The 19036-nt window shown below is 39.3% G+C and overlaps 1 protein-coding gene across 2 annotated transcripts in view; it reads left to right on the top strand.

Moving 5' to 3' along the window:
* The window catches only part of man1a2 (mannosidase, alpha, class 1A, member 2), a 114397-nt gene that overhangs the window by 29903 nt on the left and 65458 nt on the right, over nt 1–19036 (top strand). For both annotated transcript variants that reach the window (XM_007572499.2, XM_007572498.2), the window contains exon 4: nt 13669–13765. In XM_007572499.2, the coding sequence (XP_007572561.1) occupies nt 13669–13765 (97 nt within the window). The remainder of the gene's footprint in view (nt 1–13668; nt 13766–19036) is intronic.

Genomic DNA, 19036 nt, shown 5'->3' with positions numbered 1-19036 from the left:
ATTTTATTTTATTTTATTTTTTTTACTAAAATGAGTATATTAAGTTACACAATAAAAAACAATAAAAAGCCACATTGCACAAAAGTTCACCACAATACAGACGACGCATAGAAGCAGAACAAAAGTAAGAATCACATTACTCTCTCTTGGCAGTACAATAAAGCACATTTGGCCTCCAAATGACCCCAGATCTCAATCCAGTTGCGCATCCGCTAATGTGCTGAGCAAACGAGCCGTTTCCATGGAGACCACCCCCGAGCCCACATGTTGAAAGGACTCGGTGCCACATAGCACAGCTCACCTTCAGGAAGCAGCTGGGGTCCGTCCCTCTGTGGGGCCCGGCGATCCCCGTACAACGCCTGGTCGGCATCGTGGGAGACCGAACGGCTCCAACAGCTCCAGAAACACTGAAGTGGTGGAAAAAAGAAGAAGAAGAAGAAAACGGTTTACAGCAGCAGTGATCTGATCATCCATCTATAAAACCTTTTGCTTTTATGGACATCCTGCTAAAAGTTTTCATTTCTCTTCCATTTTGTGGTGATGGAGACTTATTTAGCTTCTGATTGTCACTGCCACTCTGCAGGCTGCTTGTATCGTAGTTATCGTGACAAAACGCTTCATGGCAGCAGACTGTTTTTTTTTTCTTTTTTTTTCTTCTACTCTCCCGGCTCTTTCGAGCAGCTGTGTTGTGGCTAAGCTGACAGAAAGCAGAGCTTCCCAGCCTTGGGTTTCATTGACCATTTTATTTTGCAGGTGTGCAGCAATTGGGTTCACTTTAGAGGCCTTCTGATTGGTTGGAAAACACAGATTTCAACAATGGCCTTCTGAAAGCACAGCTTGCCTCTATGAATTTATGAATAATGCTTATTTTATGTTTTTTAAGGAAGCGCCTTCTCCACAAATAATCTGGAGTTGCATTCCACAATAAAATTTGTGAATATGTGATTGTGAAAGCCAAAATAAATCAGACATGTCTGCAATTTTTTCGATTTTCTTTTTGAAGGGGCTGTATTATGTAACATTGACTTTTTTTTTTTTAGCTTTACATCACGTTATAATGTTATTTCCTCATCAAAAACACACCTGGAATGATGCCTAGATTCTTTCATCCATGTTTGAGAAATCCTTTAATCTCCATGGCAACTGAAAACCCCTAAGTGGACCAAGCCTCGCCTTCGAGGACGTAGCTCTTCCTTGGAGCTGCAGTTTCCAAGCTTCAGAACTTGGACCTGACAGAGCAGCACTCCTCCACAATCCCCCCATTCAACTCCTACAAACTAGCCAGCTGGAATTAGCAAACACCTAGTAGAATGCCTGATGAGCTCCTTCAAGTTATATTGAGCTGGTAAAAATGTTAAAGGGTTAATGGAAGAGCACTATATCAGAGCAGTTTTTAAAGAGACGGAGGCCCAATTTCAAAGCATTAAATCATGAAGTCATATTTAAAGTCATATTTGATATGTACAGCATATTTATAACAACTGATGGTAACATAGTCATTTATATCGGTTATAAAATGACACTACGGGCCTGGAAAATGCATAATACTGCCCCTGTAAATAGCTTCATACATGTTTGTGCTTCTCATTTCACTTCTGAATAAATTTTAAGGGTAGCACTCCGCACTAACCCATCTGAACCCAACTTGACCAACTCGATTAGTAATTTATGAATAGTCAGAGGCAGCTTGTGTAGCGATATGGCTGTTTTATGAGAAACCCTCTATGCATAAAAAGATGTGATGGGAACAATTCCTTTGTGGAGCGCTTTTGATCAGGGCTTATCTTCAATTTGCAGTGCTTTATTTTTTTTATGTTCATGTGCTTATGGAAGTGCCAAATCCTGTTTAAATATAATTTAGTAAATAAAGAAGTCTTCTTTTCCCAACACAAATTTTAAATGGAACATTTTCACCTTTACAGACCCACTCTGATTAAGTCTGTCTTAGCGAAGTTATTCAGCCTTCCCAAAATTGGCGGGTGATTACGGCTAATTGCAGTGCATAATCGCTGCAAAGGCAAGAGGAAAGGGGAGGGGGGGAGAAAAAAGTCTATAAATGATCCTGGTTGGCTCATCAGGAGGGGGGCGCTCTGTTGGAGCTCCCTGGAGCTTGCCTGTCGATTTGGCTCACCGTTCGCTCAGCTGTGACTTCAGAGCGAGAAAGGCAGAGATTTACAGATTTGCGGCTGGCGCTGGAGCATACGCCGCATCCCCGCAGAGCTATGGACTGTGGCTGCAAAGTCCAGAAAAATCAATGGCCGAAGCGGCCTCATCTCTGCACAGCCTGAAAGGTACTATCCAGAGGTGTCGGTGCGTGCGGAGACCACAGTGGTTTCCAATAAAAGAATGAGATATCTGCAGGGAAAGATATCCACATCATCTCCTTCAGCCCTCACACCAAGCAATCGTCAGTCACTGTTTCCTTTCTGCTTGGGATTCGTAACAATGTTTGACCGACGGCCTGGAACATTACTCCATCCTGGCTCTATTTGTGTGTGTGCAGCTATATTTTCATCCATCATTGTGTCTTTTATTCACTCTTCATTTACGCTTTTCACATCATATTTAACAATTTCCCTTCTAGTTGTTTGGGCTTTTTACCCTTTTCAGTCATAGATTATTGCTGTGTGGCTCCTTAAAATGTACACTTTTATTGTTCATTGTTTTTCCAGGGGAATACTAAAACAATCTCTTCTCATTTAGTCACTGCAAGGTTCTTTTATTTAGTTGCAGAACATTAAAGGTTTCATCTAGAGACATCCTGTTGTATTAGTCAATTGTCTCACAACTGAGGGATAACAAAATAATAGAAAGTAGGGATCCACGACACATTGGTATTGGCCTTTTTTTTTTTTTAACATATCAGTATTAGTCCGATAAATAAAACTAATCTAACATTAACAATCTATTTCTGCTGAACAGATAGGGTGATGAACATAGTCATCAAAGGGCAAATTGCAGTAGAGATGATGCTACTTCCTGTCTGAAGAAGTTAGTCAAAGACTTGGGTGGCCAAGTCCAGTACTCAAGATCCTGCACCTTATGGATGTATCCCTTTGCCAAAGTAGACTCAAAGCCATCGTGACCTGCTCTTGATTAAGAGGAAGTCAATGGATGGTCGGATGAACAATAGTCAACATCAGAAAGCCTAAATGATAAAATAAAGCAGTTTGATTCTAGGGTGTTTAGCCCTCTTGCATTTGGCTTCTGGTAAGTTGGGCTGCTCACAAATTAAAGAGGTATAGCCATGGTAGGAATTGGTGTTTGTGGTGGATGGCTGCTTTTTGTTCCCAAAACCTCGGGTACAATATGACTAAAAGTACCAAAGTAGAACGGAGAAGAAGCGAAATGACCAGGATCGAGGAATGTCAAACTCTGCTGTGCTAAACTCTGAGTGAACAACTCACATCCTTCTTGGAAAATAATTTCCTCACATTTCTGTGCTACTTCTGACTTGGTGATAAACATGTCGCTGGTGCTAACAAAAGCTAACTTTGAGTGTTATTCAGTGAGTAACAACTTCTACACCGAAGTGTGTTCTCAGCGGGACTCTGTAGCACTCTTTTCTGATCTTGACTGATCAAAAAAGTGTTGGATTTTTGAGTTTCAGACCAACTGCTCATCAGTCCGATTAGGGTGAAAACTGTGATTTTCATCACCAGCTGAATTTCCCAGGCATCTCCATGTTTTTGTCTGAAAGTCTCACTGTATTTGACTCGCCTTAGCCCTTGTTTAGAGCCCATAGATCTTTATTAGAGTATTAAGAAGTAAGAGATGGGCTGTCTTTCACTGGAGAGCTGCTACTTAATCCTTTCTGAGGCTGTAAAACTGGGAGAGTCCTGATTGTCGTTAGTACAGGGCAGACCCTAATGAGCTCCACCAATAAGAGCTCAGGTGATTGAGAGAGAGTGACATTGTATCTGGCAGAAGACGGAGTCCCGCTGTGGTGGCGTGTTCCCCCTCTGGGCTCCTGCCTCGGTACAACAGCTCTGTCTCCAAGTCGGCTTTCTCTCTCTCTCCGTTATTAGCCCGATAAAAGGACAAAATATGACTATATTCAGTAGGATTTCTCTTTGGGTAAAATCCCAGCATGCATTTTTGCCATTTTTATAAGTATGTGTGGGGGGGTTTTCTGTAAAATGTGTCAACATTTCTGCACCTGGACCTGCTGAAAAATGTCGTCTTGCTCAAAATGTAGAAGGAGGAAACTTTCCCAACATGCCCATACAGTTTTATCAACTAAGGTAAAGTTTTCTCTCTTGACAAGGAAAAGAAAGTCATCTCTTGAATTCTACAACTTCGATAAGTTGTTAGAGGAAAAAGGCACTGCAGGGAACTGGGAGCCTGTGATTGATGGTGGACATTTTCTCTGTTGGGTGTAATAGATCAGGGATTTCAGAGGACGACATTATCACGGTATATTGATTGTCAAGACACTGTGTTCTTAATTTGCTGGAGGAAATCTTAGACGGAGAGAGGGAGACCTTCAGAGTAGTAATGATGATGATAATCGCTCTTTTCAGGCTGGCTTTTTTTTGTGTTTTCAGATTCCACGTTTTGACCTCTTGTTATTGCTGAGTGCAGAGCATAAAGCCATCAAAAGACAATTCACGATGCTGCTCTGACTGAGGCACTTAACAATAGATGTAAAGCTTTTAAAATCCTCTAAAGCGCAAATCATCAATTCATCTGTTTATTTTATAAGGCATATTTTGCTGTTTGGTTTGTTCAGACTCATAGGTCAACATGAAGTGGTTAGCATTACCAGTCTGCCACATTGTTGTGGCCCACAGCTCTTTATATGCCTGATTGATTTTCTTGAAGTTTGGAAGCATTTGTTTCTAGACAGCTCTGTAACGGTTCCTCTACAGCATTTCAATCAGGTTGAGATTTGGACCTCGACTGGATCATTGGAACACATTTGCCTTGTTTTCACTGAGCATGGGTTGGTTGCGTAGGCTGTTTTGTGATCCGGAGTATTGAAGAGAGTGATTCCACCACAAGTTGGACTGTCTCTGGACAGGCAGGGTTGAACCCAAACCTTATGTCATAGTACTGCACCGACAAACATGACGCACTAGGAGGTCTCGCACTTGACGCAAGACCTTTGATTGGCGTTTTTCTGTTCACCAATCAATGGACTTTGTTGGGCGATCTCAGTACTGTAATATTGTACTGAACCTACGAATGAAGGGGGCCTAGGAAACCTGTCCTGTATCAACAGTCAAGCTTTAACTTTCAAATGGGATCACATTTAGCTCACGAAGATGATGCGTGGTTTGGCTCTCTTGGATGTCTTGTACTTTAATCTCCAATTTAGAGTTTCTCTGAGGTTGGCACAGTTGGATGTTGTAAATTTGCCAGAATATCCACTCCTAGGAAGACTGGCAGCAATCCTACTTGTTTCCAACATACAATGTTTCTCACTGTAGAACTGTTTTAATTGTTTGGAAATGCTCTTGTGAACCTCTCCAGATTGAATGTTGGCAACATTTGCTTCTCTTGCCATGCTGTTAAGTCTTGAAAGCTCCACGATGGCAAACTGCTAACCCACACGTCCTGCTTTTTCACACTTGCAGTCCGCTTATCAAGTGTTTTCATTTGTAGCGTTCTGCTTTTGTATTTTTTTTTTACAGCTTCCCCCTGTTATCTAGAGCAAGGAAAGGCTTTATTTACCCAGTGATTTATTTAAACAGTTTTGAACCAGGGTGGTAATAGATTCTCATTATTTACTCATCACTCAAGAGTTCCAACAAAGATCTCCTTGGAAGAAAAGAATCTGTTTTTAATAAGGACTTTGGCTTAATATTCACTCAGTCATGCCTGGAAGTGGCAGATCTCCCATAACGTTGTGTAATGATGCCAGTAGTTTTTATCAGGCCAAATTTTAATCAGCGTCCAGCTAGAGAAGCCATCAGCAGATTGAATTGAACAGGACAGCGGGTATATATCATGGTGCTTCTTTCATCCAGTTCCAATCCCACATTTGTTCTTCGATTTAAAACTGTTCAGAAATGCTAATGAGCTCCAAAAATATATATATATTTTTTCATATTTACTGAGCCTTTAGATTGAGAGCAGCTTGAAACCAGCCAGCACGGACTCCGTCACTGCCTCAATTTCACGGTGAGTCTATTGCTACCCTTTGGTTAAGTGCTCTGAATGTATTTATTGCAAGAAGCAATTCACGTCACTCTCTCGCCACCCCTGTGCATCTTGTGAAAGAGCCTGGCCGCTAAAGCCCAGATAGGAAGCCTCCAGGGGTGAGTCGAAGGGAGATGAGAAAGATGAGGGCAGAGGGGGACGGGGGCTGTAAATCAGTCACAGTGACTCCGGAGGTCAGTCAGATCGCCACATAACTCCAGCTCAGCTCTTCAGCTCCTCACACATCCAACGGCTTGTCAGATGGATTTTTCTTCCTCCTAATAACCACCCGAGTAACGGCCTTGGTTTGCAACTTTTGGTTGGATTTATGAATTTTCCCCGGCCCCGTGGTTATCCATGCTCCGTACCCTGTAAACGTGTCTGTATATGAGTGTGCGGCACAAGAGGAATACGTGGGGGTTTAATTCATTGCTGTTCCTTTGGGGAAAGAGGCGGAAAAGCCTAGACTAGCCTTCATTTCCATGTAGCTCTCTGCTTACGCTGAAGTTCTTGCCTGGTTATGCTAAGTGGAGGATTACCTCCTAGTTCTGCTTGAAGTCAGCTGAGATCTCATTCATGCTGAAAATGTGGACATTTCCAGACTGATCTGGATTCAGGTATTGTTGACAATGTGCCTGATCTATAGGGGAAGATCTATTCAGTCTAATTCTATGCTTTGAGCTCTGAGTGACGCCGTGCATTATCATTTATTTTACATTAGGTTTAGAATTTTTTGAACTTTATCCAGTTGTTGAAGTCAAAACAAGGTACATCAAGTATTTGTTGGTGTGTTTGTATTCTGAGGTCAGCATTACATTTTTGTTTTTTAAATGTAAACAAAGCAAATTTTCAAATTTTCATTGATTTGTAAACTGATCACCGATTGGCATTGATCAAGAAAAAATAGTGCAGTTTGTAGAACAAGGCCGATTGATTGGTGCATAGCGACGCTACATAGAGTTTAATGAAAACTTATTGAGAACTAATTTCATAGCTACCTTGAAACATGAGGCTCTTGAACTGTGAATTTTTCTTGCATTGCTAATTTTTACCTCCAATTCAGTCTGCAAGTTTCATTCCTGAAGAATATTTTTAGCAAAAACAATCAGAATGTACTTAGATTTGGATAAATGCATTCATGAGATGACGTGAGGCTACTTATTTTCATCCAGTGCAGCGCCATCCATATCTGTGGCTTCTTACTCTTTCAGCTTCATGAACATCACCCGCTTTGGTGATGGAGGAAACTAAATTTCGCTCATCCTGACCTTAATAACATCAGGTCACCCCTGGACTTTAACTTTTCTGCCAGTCAGCTCAGTTGTCCAGCGTTGCTTTATTAGATTTATGCAGGATCTGAAAAATCTTTAAGAAACCCGTCTTTGAAACAAATGCTATATTTAATGTAAAAGTAGGCGTTTCAATAAGCTGTCATTGGTATAACCTTGAATAAAAAAGATACTGCATTTTAAAATGGCAGCAGTTACAGTAGACCCCCAATGTTCGAAGGAGTTGGGGACCACTGCCGTTTTCCTAGTTCAAGCACCAAATACATCTTATTACGCATTAAAACACACATCTTAGCGCTACCACAGAAGCTAACATCTGTAGTCTTCCTCATTTCCACTCTTGGGGCTACAACCAATCAGCGCCAAGGAAAGTAATTGATGCTTCTGGATTGGGTGGTTTGTAAATGACAATCAATAGTATGTCAAGTAGTTTTGCAGATTTCCAAGCTGCCTTTTATATATTTTAGGTAAACTCTACAAATAAATTTGCAAATTTTAAATCCCACAGAAAATTGTTCAAAATAATGAATCTGCGAATCCTGAACCATATAAAAGGTTTTGGCTACTATATGGCTTCAAAAATAATTAGTTTTAATTTGTAACATGTATATATTATTGTGTTTTGATTCTGATACGTGGAACAAAGCAAAAATACAGAACTACTACTAAACTGGAACATAACATTTCATCCTTTTGTTCTTTTTTCATTACCTCAAGAGTTTGTTCAGGTGGCTGTCGGCTGCTTAACAGGCAACATCTGTTGGTGGCACAAAACGTCCAGCAACACAATTCTGTTCGTCAAGCGTTCCTGACCATAATCATCTGGTTGGCGGTCAACACTGCAGGGCACTGAATCAACAATCCCTTTTGATCCTTTTATATTCAGAACATTAATGTCTCTGGTTACTCAACTCAGTTGTGGCTTGTTTTAAAGTGTCCTTGCTTGGCACAACCAAACAAGACATCTCCGATAGGCTGAGCTGTATTACGGCGCTCTGTGCTCAGTCCCTTCAACACACACTTGAAGGCGGAGCTAGGTCCACCCAGGCGTTTTGCACACCTGAATGGTTGCCAAAGGATTTATTAAACATGAATGAAAGAATCAAGACACTTCAAGTATCTTTTTGATGAGGGAAGAACATTATAACATGATGTGTAAAGCTGAAAAACAGTTGATTTCACATAATACTGCCCCTTTAAAGATACTTTCCTAGACATTTTGTTTGGCCCCACAGAAAAATCATCACTAAATTTGGCCAAACTGGGTATTTTGTGGTGAGTTTGAAATTTGATTTGTCTTCTGTAATCATTTTAGAAGAAATGGAGCAATCTTTGTCCCTTCAGACTTCCTAGTGCCATTCTGCTCTCGCTCAAAATATGTTTCATCAATACAAATACCCTCATTTTTGGCTTCTACCGCTAGGTAGAAATCTGATTAATGCTGGAAGTTTGCCGATATAACCCCCACCCACCCCAAAAAACACATTCATTTTCATAACTTTTTACTGACTTTGCACAAAAAATACATGAGGTAGCACATTGCTGGTGAGTTTTTGTAGGTTCAGACCAATCCAAAAGATGGAAAAGTTCAATATTAAGACTTGTAGGTTATTCTGTCTTTGTGTCTGCTCTGCTGCCAGCTTCCTGATGAGATTTGGCTCCGATTACAGAACGAGCCGGCCACTTGGGCCGCCTCAAACCAATTTACCCCCCCTCAGCTGTTCCATGTGGCTCCCAAGACGCAGCCACGGCAAGCGGGTGGGCTGTCAGAATCAATCTTAGAATATGGTATCTTAATGTCCAATTAGTATGCTGGAGTCCCCTTACTATATAAGCAGTTTGTCAACAGTGCCAAACGCCCAGTTCTGTACTGCTTGTCCTTGGCATATGGGCCAATCAAAATCCGATGACACAGCCAATCAAGCCGCATCAGCGCGAGCCTGTCGGCGTTTTTAAAGTGTCTGCGTCACGCTGTGTGTTGTTTTTTGGATTTATAATCACAGAAAAGCCTAGAGTCTCAGAACACAGTGATGCTCCTCCTGTGCATCGTCTGGTAGTAGCTTGGCTTCGAGCCTGCTCCAAGGAGACTGGGTTGAACGGAGGGGGGGAAGGGACTGGGTACGCCACGCCCTGCGTGGCAGAGGCAGCCTGCAAGGGAAGATGGGAGAACGGAGGGTCTGATCGGCGTAGGCTTGCCGTGTCAGACTCTTCACAGCTCCTGCTACGCTGGAGGCTGGTTCAGATTCTGCTGGCCTAGTTATGGCTGCCAGCTCAGACTGACTCTTCTATCTGCAAGAGCTCCTCTGTGTCTATGTAGTCAATGAATTAGCTGAGAAAGGCAGGCCGTTATTCTTCTTCACTAGTAAGACGAGGGAAGACGTTTCTTTTTTTGCTTTTTTGTTGATTTTAGTCCATGGACTTAAAGTCTTAACACAAAAACTTTTGCAGTACTATATTGATAACGATAACAGTGATGGTAGGACGCCATGTCACGAGCGACAAATCATTTGCATGATAAATTAAAACAGCTGAATAATTTCCATTTGCATGATTTGTATGTTTTTCTCTTTCCTGTCTCTTTCATAATTCATTTTACTTAATGTTTCCGTTTTATTTATTTTGGATATTTAAAATGTCTTCCAGTTCCAGTGTTAAATGTTCATTAAAAGTTTATTGGCCCATGAGAATGTGCATTATGCACTTACCATTTCATCACTTCAAAATATTCTCAAAGCAACATTACTGTTAATCCTAATCACGTTTGGGACAATTGATCATCCACCAAACTTTGTTACAAGCCTAATGTTAGGAACTATTTATTACATCTTTTATTGGGTAACTATGGCTGTGACTGTGTGTCACGGCATTTATAGCTCCACAAACACACATACTATAGAAACACTTTTCAATTTGCAATACGTTTCTTTAGGAAACCAGTCACTGCACACAGTCACCATATTTTAAAACACAGCTACTGTATAGAGAAAATATTTAAATAATCAACCCCAACAATAAGGTGAGGTCTTAGACATCATTATTTGAAATTTATTATGACGACAAATCCAAAATTCTTATCCTGAAAAGAAATTTATCACAATAAATAAGCGAGGCGACCTCTATTATTTATTTTGTTTTTAAAATCTCAAATTCCAACTAAATGCAGCCTTTTTGTTGGAGTGCACAATATATCGACATCAGTATCGGCCGATGGTAGTAATTTTTTCATTTCATTTGCATCAATCCCATAAAACAAGGTCAATATTAACCTCCAAGCCTGTTGGTTTTCATAATGAATTAAAATGAGCTCAGTAATTTCCATTTTGATGATTAATGTTTATTGAGGGGCATTTTTGTTTAGAGATATTGTAGCTTATTAGTGGTTTTGGTCGTGTGTAATTCTTTTCCATTTTATTTATTGTTTTTGGTTATTGACTTTTATTTTGGATATTTGTAATAGTGTCCAGATCTGGTGTTTTTGTTTACTGGCCTTCGTGAGGGCAAACCTGGGACCACTTCTTTGTTATTACACATACACATTTGTAAAATATGGAACAAATCGCGTTCCATTTCGGTTTAATACGCGACACTACATTTAACAGTCAAATACGGGACAGTTCCGTATTTTACAGCAGTGGTCCCCAACCCCTGGTCCGTGGACCAATTGGTACCGGGCTGCGCAAGAAATAATTAAATATTTCCGTTTTGTGTATTATTTGAGTCTGGAGGATCTTTTATTTTGAAAATCCTTCAACCGGATTCTCTCACAAGCAGCAAAATGAGTAAGAAACGGATCAGATGTCTTTGGAAAGTTTCTTTGCTAAGGGGAAAAGGCCCAGAGAAGAGACAGGAGGATGGATTTATCAGGTTGTTCCTGATATATCAGGTTGTTCCTGATAAATCAGGAACCGGTAGATGAGTCAAACATTACAAGCCGCTCTGCGTAACATAAGGCTTCATTGCTAATGAGGCAATGAAGCTTCAAGCTGCTTCGCCACGTAGAGAAAAGCAGGCTGTGGATATAAGCAACACTTCGGGTGTCATTGTCTCCCATCACTCCCAGATGGGACCGTCTCGTTGCAGAGAAACAAGCTCAGGGCTCCGTTAGTCATTATCGTGAGTTAAAATTTTCACGATAGTAAAATGTTTGTTTTTGTAGCGCTTCTGTATCTTATTTTGAAGGGATATGTAAACGTTACCATAGCGACCAGAGTCAGAGAGCGTTTGGGCAGTGATCGAGAGGAGATGAGTGGAGCTTGTGAGTCTTAAGTCTAGTTTAGACGGTAAGATTTATGAATTGTCGGCCGATTCTCCAAACCTCTGTGATCACAGAGCTGATAAAAGTACAACAGGTTCAGTCGGTTTGTGTGTCCAAGGCAGGAGCAACACGAACCGATTCCAGTCACAAACATCGCGATTCCAGAGGATAATCCAGGAAAACCCCCAACATAGCGGGAGTTTAGAATAACCAAACATGGATGACGATGTAGAAGCAATAGTGACAGTTTGTGGACTGATTTTAAGAGATAAAAGAAACAAAAAGAAAAGACGACGGGAGCAGCCGCTCTATCTGCTGCACTATGATTTGGAGGCAACTGTTTTTTCATAGTTAACATTTTTAACTGAATAAACATAAACATATATAATAATGACCTTGACATATAATAAAAATTTCCACATATCATCTCTGATATCCACCGGACTCACAGTTGCGCGATATGTCAGCTGTTTGGGATTCACCTCTGTTCTTACGTCACCGCGCTTTCTGATTGGCTGCCTGTCACATTCAGGATGTTGTATTCTGGTTCCCAGTCAGGGAAAACCCCACAGGCTGCGATAAAAGGGCCAAGACAACCCAAACTGGGTATATTCAGGACTTGGTGGGATTTATCTGACAGTTCAGCCCCACATTAATGCAGACAAGTCATTTGTCATTTACAATAAGTCTCTGAATAAATTTTGTTTTTTAAGATCAAAATAAGTCATAAATTCAAACAAGTTTTCAGTTTTCACTCCAGAATAATAAACTTTTAAAAATCTAATCAACATTTACTAATGTCATATTTCAAATGAGGCCTGCACTTGTTGATATGACTATTACTTGCTCATTTTTCTCTTATTTTATTTAGAAATTCTGTAAATATTAAACTGCCATGGTGAGATATTTTTTTATGTTTCAAATGTAATTTGCACACAAGAGTACAATTACTTCTGTTTAACTGTTAGAAAGAAGTTAAAGTGTTAAAAAATGAAGTTAAGTGAATATTCAATTGCATGATATGCATGCTTCAAATGAACCAAAAGACATGCTTACGATTGCTGAAATTAAAACAAAAAAGTAAATGTAAAACACAGAATGGCTTGCTGAAATGTGTGTAAATATATTGCTGTTCTATGTAAAGAGCGTCCGCCAAGGTCGGCCCCCCTACATTTTTAACACACCAAATCTGGCCCCCTTTGCAAGAAGTTTGGACACCCCTGCTCTAAGATGATGACAATCAAACAGTGCAAATTTGATGTTGTGCTGTGCTGCAGGCGCCATTGTCACTGGTTTGTCATACAACAACGTTGCCTTTTATGCTGTTGTGTTTTTAACGGAATGACCGATGTCCGATATTAAATTTTACAGCTAATATCTGCTGATACCGTACCGATAATATTGTGCATCCCTACAAATTAGGAATTTAATCAGCCTATTACAATAACACATTTTTACTGGACGATAAATTGCCTCCGAAAAATATTGCAACCAACAATAATAATGAAGTTTTAAAACTATTTTCACGTAATACCATCATAAGGATCAACTTTAGTTTTGTAAAGAATTCTTAACACTGGGACGGGAGAACATTTTAAATATCTAAAATAACCAAAATAACAGTAATTAAAATGGATTTGGAAGTTTCTGCAACCAAAATCACATCCAAAAAAATACTCAGCTCAGACGCAGAGAAACAGGCAGGTAGAGCAAACTAACAGCTTTGTACTGACCGTTTCTCAAAAAGTTCACTTTTCAACACTACTAAAGAGCAGCATCTCTTTGACGACTGTCCACATGGAAATAATCACATTCATTTTAATTTATGATTCAATTAATTGATTTGTTGATTATTGTGACTGGCCTGGAATAGAATAAATCTGTAACCAACACCCAGTCAAGTTGCTGGATTGAAGAGCTGCGATTCCTCCCACATCAGGACCTTCTGTAACGTTTCCTTGTGCTTGTTGTTTCTGTCAGATGATGAAGCACGCTTGGGACAGCTACAGACAATACGGATGGGGTCACAACGAGCTGAAGCCCCTCGCTAAGAAAGGACATTCCACAAATATCTTCGGTAAGTCGAACACATACCCTCTCTCTTCCTCTGCCGTCCGTAACCGTTGGCACTTTGTTGTACGTCACAATCGGATGCACTCATGACTGCACACACACTCTGTTTTAAACAGTTACACACACAGACATTTTTCTTTTCTTTTTATATGTAGAAGTTCACATGAAAATGCTTGCAGCGGGATTTACGTCACTTTAGTCAGTGTGAATGAAGAAGCGTTTGTAGTTTGTTGAATGCTACTTTTGGATTCATAAGTGGTTTTACTTTGAAGGGCATTGCATTTTATGTTAGTCACATGGATGTCAATGTTTTTGTACGTCTCTGATTCTTTCCTATTTCTACACATCCTTGCAAAACTGTCAATAAACTTTGCAACATTCTATGTACTAGCCACAAATTTTCATTGCATATTATGTGATGAAGCAACATGAAGTATAGAAATGCAGTAAAATGTATATTTTTTTGCCATATAAAGTGGGTACATGTTTTTTTATTATTTTTTTAATAATTTTAGATTGTTTTTTCCTGGTCTTTAATAACATTGCATTTGCATTGTTTTTTGGGTGTGTGTGGTAGATAAAGCTGACAGTCATCAGCACATGCATAGACAGGAATTCTGTGTTTTCAAAGGATAGCTCCCAACATCAAGAGATTGTTAAAAATAAATAAATACAAGCAGTGGGCCCAGGATAGAACCCTGAGGTACACCCCTATAGCAAAGAGGCAACAGAAGATAAAGCAGAGCCCTAAAAAATGTGGTTAATTAAAAACCACATTTGAAGGTGTTTTGTTAAAATGTCACCCTAAAAATTTAAAATGTGCCCTTTTCCACTGGCATCCAATTAAAAATATGTCTTGACTTGAAAATTACGCTTTTGACCCCATCTGAGGTTCAGATACATTGTAGAGGGAAGAAGGGGAGCAGAAATTTCAGTCTCCTTTGATATTTCAGTTGCAACTTTACTTTGTGTTGTTCTAGTACATAAAACATCAGCAAAATGTATCTATTTGTGACAGAAATAAAAAAAAACAAAGAAGTGAACAGGTTTAAGGAGTGAGGCTAAATCAGCTTTGAGGTGGATACAAGCCGCATATCAAATTACATCCTTTCAAATATTCATAAATGGAACGGACAATCAGTGATTATTATGAGCAGTTGTTGTCTTAAACAGTGACTATTTTACGCAGGACTAATATTTTTATCTGGAGACCCACTCTGTTTGCGGTGACCTGGCGAGGTCTCTGTCACCAGAGGTTTCCTGTTTGATGAGAAATTGCTGCTGGCAGAGCTCCTTTTCCCACTGAGGGGTCAATCCAATACAGCCTCTCATGTCTGAGGTTTGAAGTTCAGATGCTGTTTTCTGTTATCCTCCCCTGCAGCTGTGCTCTTGTGATGATACAAATCACAAAACCTGAAGTGGGAAGGAGAGATTTGTTTTCTACTTTTTGAAAAAAGAACGGGAATAAAAGTATAAAACTATGACACGAGCGGTGGCTTTTATGGCAGTCTTTTATGTAAAGACACTTCAAACAGAAAAATAAAACTTATTTACAAGCTTGAGTGAAGCAAAAAGAAGGACCTTGAAGTTCAAGTGAGACTCTTAACAGTGTGTGCACTATTTGGTGTTTCCAATCAAAGTCTGATAAATCCAGTCGGGTCACACCAGGTATTAGTTGACTGGTAGCGCCCTCGTCATTAGGGTTGTCAGTATAATCTATGTCTGTCTGTCTGTCTATAAATGATATTAGAAAAATGAAAAGATAATCATTTGCGTGAAAATCCACACAAACTGACTTTTATACATTTGCCAACATGGCAAGTACTACGAGAAAACGTGACCCTCGTTAGCTGATAAAGCTAACACAAAGGCGTTGTTCAGACGTATTTTCTATACAAACCAGGATGTCACATGCTAGCTGTGCTAACGCTACAAGCTAACGCTACGCTAGGTCTGTAAAGCCTCTCTGTCCGCAACAATGAGCCAGTAAACGTCCTGGTTGACGTAAGCTAACGCTATCTGTTTAAATATTAGCTTCGTGAACAGTCCAGCCGTTGTTCTGCCGGTCCAATCCAGACTACAAAGTTCAGAACCACGCAACATTCTGTTCTTCTGTGGGACGAATTAACACAGGAAAATGTTAACCAATCAAGAAAATATTCAGCAAAACTTCCAGAAAGACAGAAATTGTACAGCGCTGCTGCTGAATACACCTGCATGGACCAAATCCTCGCTTACACTGTAAAAAATACTTTTGGTATCTTCTCCGTATTTGTTTTTGAAATGCACCTTATTTAAATCTAGAATGATCCTTTCTGTCAGTAGGAAAATGTGTTTATCATCATCTTCAAATTCATAAGCAAATGGAAGCATACGCTAAAGTCATAAGGTATAATAAGACACAATGATTGCACAAGTGAGTCACACTTCCATAAAGGATATTAGAATAAAATGTGACATGTGCTCTAATGACCCACATTGGAGAAATTCAAGTGTAAGAGAAAGCGAGATTAATGTAAATAGAATCATGCAAATACTAAGGTAAAGAAAAAAACTAATGAAAGACTTTAAACTTATTTTTTCCAGATTTTTTTCTGTATCTCTCTCTTTCTCAAATTTTAAGACAATTTTGATGACTTGCTCCTTTATCTGAAAAGTGTTGCCCTTCTGATAATTTTATTTCATTTTGGTTTTGAGTTGCAATCTTCTTTTTTCTAGTTTTTTTTCAGTGAGTGCTCAGTAATTATTCATATTGGGAGCAGAGGCGACGTCACACTGTGTGACAGAGCACAGTGAACTGTGAAAGTGGGGTTTTGTAATGTAAATCACAAAGTTGATTTTACGGTTTTGCACCTGGCCTTCCTGTTGTTTCATGAAACTCTTGCTCTCTTCCTTATCATGTATCAAACACAATTGGCTCCTTACATCTTCTTGATTTTGCAGATTTCGTGACTAAATGCTTTACTGATGCTGAAAATGAGTTTGAGTCATCTTTCTTCATGTTGTCAGTTCAAGCAGTTAGTACCCGTATGAGTTGCATTCAGTTTGTTTTTATGACTTTCTGAACAGATGGTCACGAGTCAGGGTGGTCAAACTAATCCTGGTCATTAGTCAATTTCTTGGTGCGAATCACGTCTTTGTTCTGTTCGGTGAATAAATGTGTTTTCTGGTGCTTGATATTTGTCTAAATGAGCACCAGCTGAACTAAAGTTTATTCATCAAGTGGAATTCAAATACACCTGTTGGATCTGTGGCTCTAAATGCTTGTCTTTTTTCTGTGGATTGGATCAGTGCATCTAGAAAGTATTTAAATCCAAACTCCAAATTGTCTTAAGTTAATCTTTTTCCTCAAAATTTCTTGCAGATTTCCCCAGATTTACAACCTGGGGAATAAAAAGTAACAAAATATGGAAACACTGAAGCACCGTGAATACTTCCTGGACACGTATTACTACCAGCGCATTACTCACTGCTTATTACTGTTTGTTTTTGCACATTAGTCTAGACCTTCCAAATTTTGTGTGTATATTTGGGTCCAATTTAGCAGACTGTTTATAGCGGCGTGTGAATGCAGCGTCATGATGCCTTTGTGTCAAATTGGAATGTTTCGCCCGCTAAATTGGCTGCAGGCGCCTATGTTGCTTTTATGAGCTGCTGCTAAATGCTAGATGGATGTGTTCTTGTGTGAGTCTTTGCATTTATTGGTTTTCCTGTCGGTTTCGCTGCTCGTCTGGAGCGTGTCCTGTTTTCTTTCCTAATGTGTCTAAAAGAGTTTTTTCTTGTTTTTGTTTTCCATACTTGCTGCTGATGGGGGGATTTGCTGGTAATTACTCACAGGTTGGGTCGCGAAGGCAGAGGGCAATGAGTAAAGCGTTACACTCATCGCAGAACCCACTTCCAATACTGATGAGCGATGACCTGCCTGCTGTCAGATAGTGGCCGTATTGATTGGGTGTGTGTGGTTGGGTTTGAAATAGTAGAACAAGGAGACGGAGGGATACATTTTAGATGCAACAATGACTAATTCTGACAGAGCGGCAGCTAGCCCCGCTATTTGTAAAACGCATTTTATAAAACTCATTTCAATATGTGTTGCAACATAGAATTAGATTGAATGTCAAAGCTCGTTGCAAGCTTTTGTCTAATATAACGTTACAATTTTATATCTAGAAACTTAAACCTTAAGAAGAATAACGGGGCAAATATTTTTTTTTAAACCTATTTTTATCCTTTTGTGCATTTTTAGTGCAATATGTGTTATAACATAGAGTTGGTTTAATAGTTTTTTTCAAGTTAATTTAGCAATTTTTCTAAAAACAAGCAATAAGAATAAAAATAACAGGTCAAAGATGGTTTTGAAACCTATTTTCATCCTTTTGCACATTTTTTGTGCAATGTGTTACAACATACTGTTGCAAGCCTTTTTCTAGTTTAACTTTTTTTTTTTACATAAAACATAAATCCTAAGTCGAAAAAAAAAGTATATATATATATCTTCTTTTTCAACAGACATAAATGCACTGAATAAATGTATGTGATAACTCTGCACCAGTACAGCACATCTAAATTCACCAATTTAAAACAAATTAAAATTATTCAGTCAGTCCAATTAGGAGAGTAACAGCCAATGTAAAATATATTATAAAGAAACGGAAACTGACAAAAACAAACTGCAACAAACCTTTAAATGGCTTAGAAAGTGGAATTAGGTATTCCAACTTTAATGTTAAATAAATGATACAATATGAATAGATCTGCCCTTATCTATCAGGCACATCGTCACCGATACCCAATCTAGAATTTCTGTCGATACCAAGACCGATACAGATATCAACATCAGATCGGTGAATCTCTACAAAAAATTTTGTTTTGTCATTTTTTTATTAGAATAAGGAGTAGTTCCTCTATAAACAATATTCTGCATTGAGATTTTCTCGTATTTCTTATAGTTTTGTAAATGAAAGAAATTTGAAACGACAGGTCAGACTTAAGAAAATTGAAGCTCTGAATTGACAAGGAAAACCCTAACCAGTGTCTTTAAATGGTAAACAAACTCGACTCGTATTGCTCTAGAATCAAACTCAGCACTTCTCTTCCCTTTAAGATCTGGTCATACGTAGTTATTTATCATTATTATTATTATTATTATTTACTTTTACAGAACAGCGTTTCCTGCCGATGGGCAACCAGTCCTCCTCCTTGACTCGAGCTTTACAAACCGCCTCGATGCAGTTATTATGAAGAAAAATGTGCAGCGGGTTCACCGCTGGCCTGG

Source organism: Poecilia formosa, unplaced genomic scaffold, assembly GCF_000485575.1.
Source record: "Poecilia formosa unplaced genomic scaffold, Poecilia_formosa-5.1.2 Scaffold302, whole genome shotgun sequence".
NCBI classification, from domain to species: Eukaryota; Metazoa; Chordata; class Actinopteri; order Cyprinodontiformes; family Poeciliidae; genus Poecilia; species Poecilia formosa.
Note: the sequence above shows the minus strand (reverse complement) of the source record. Positions and strands in the feature narration are given on the sequence as shown.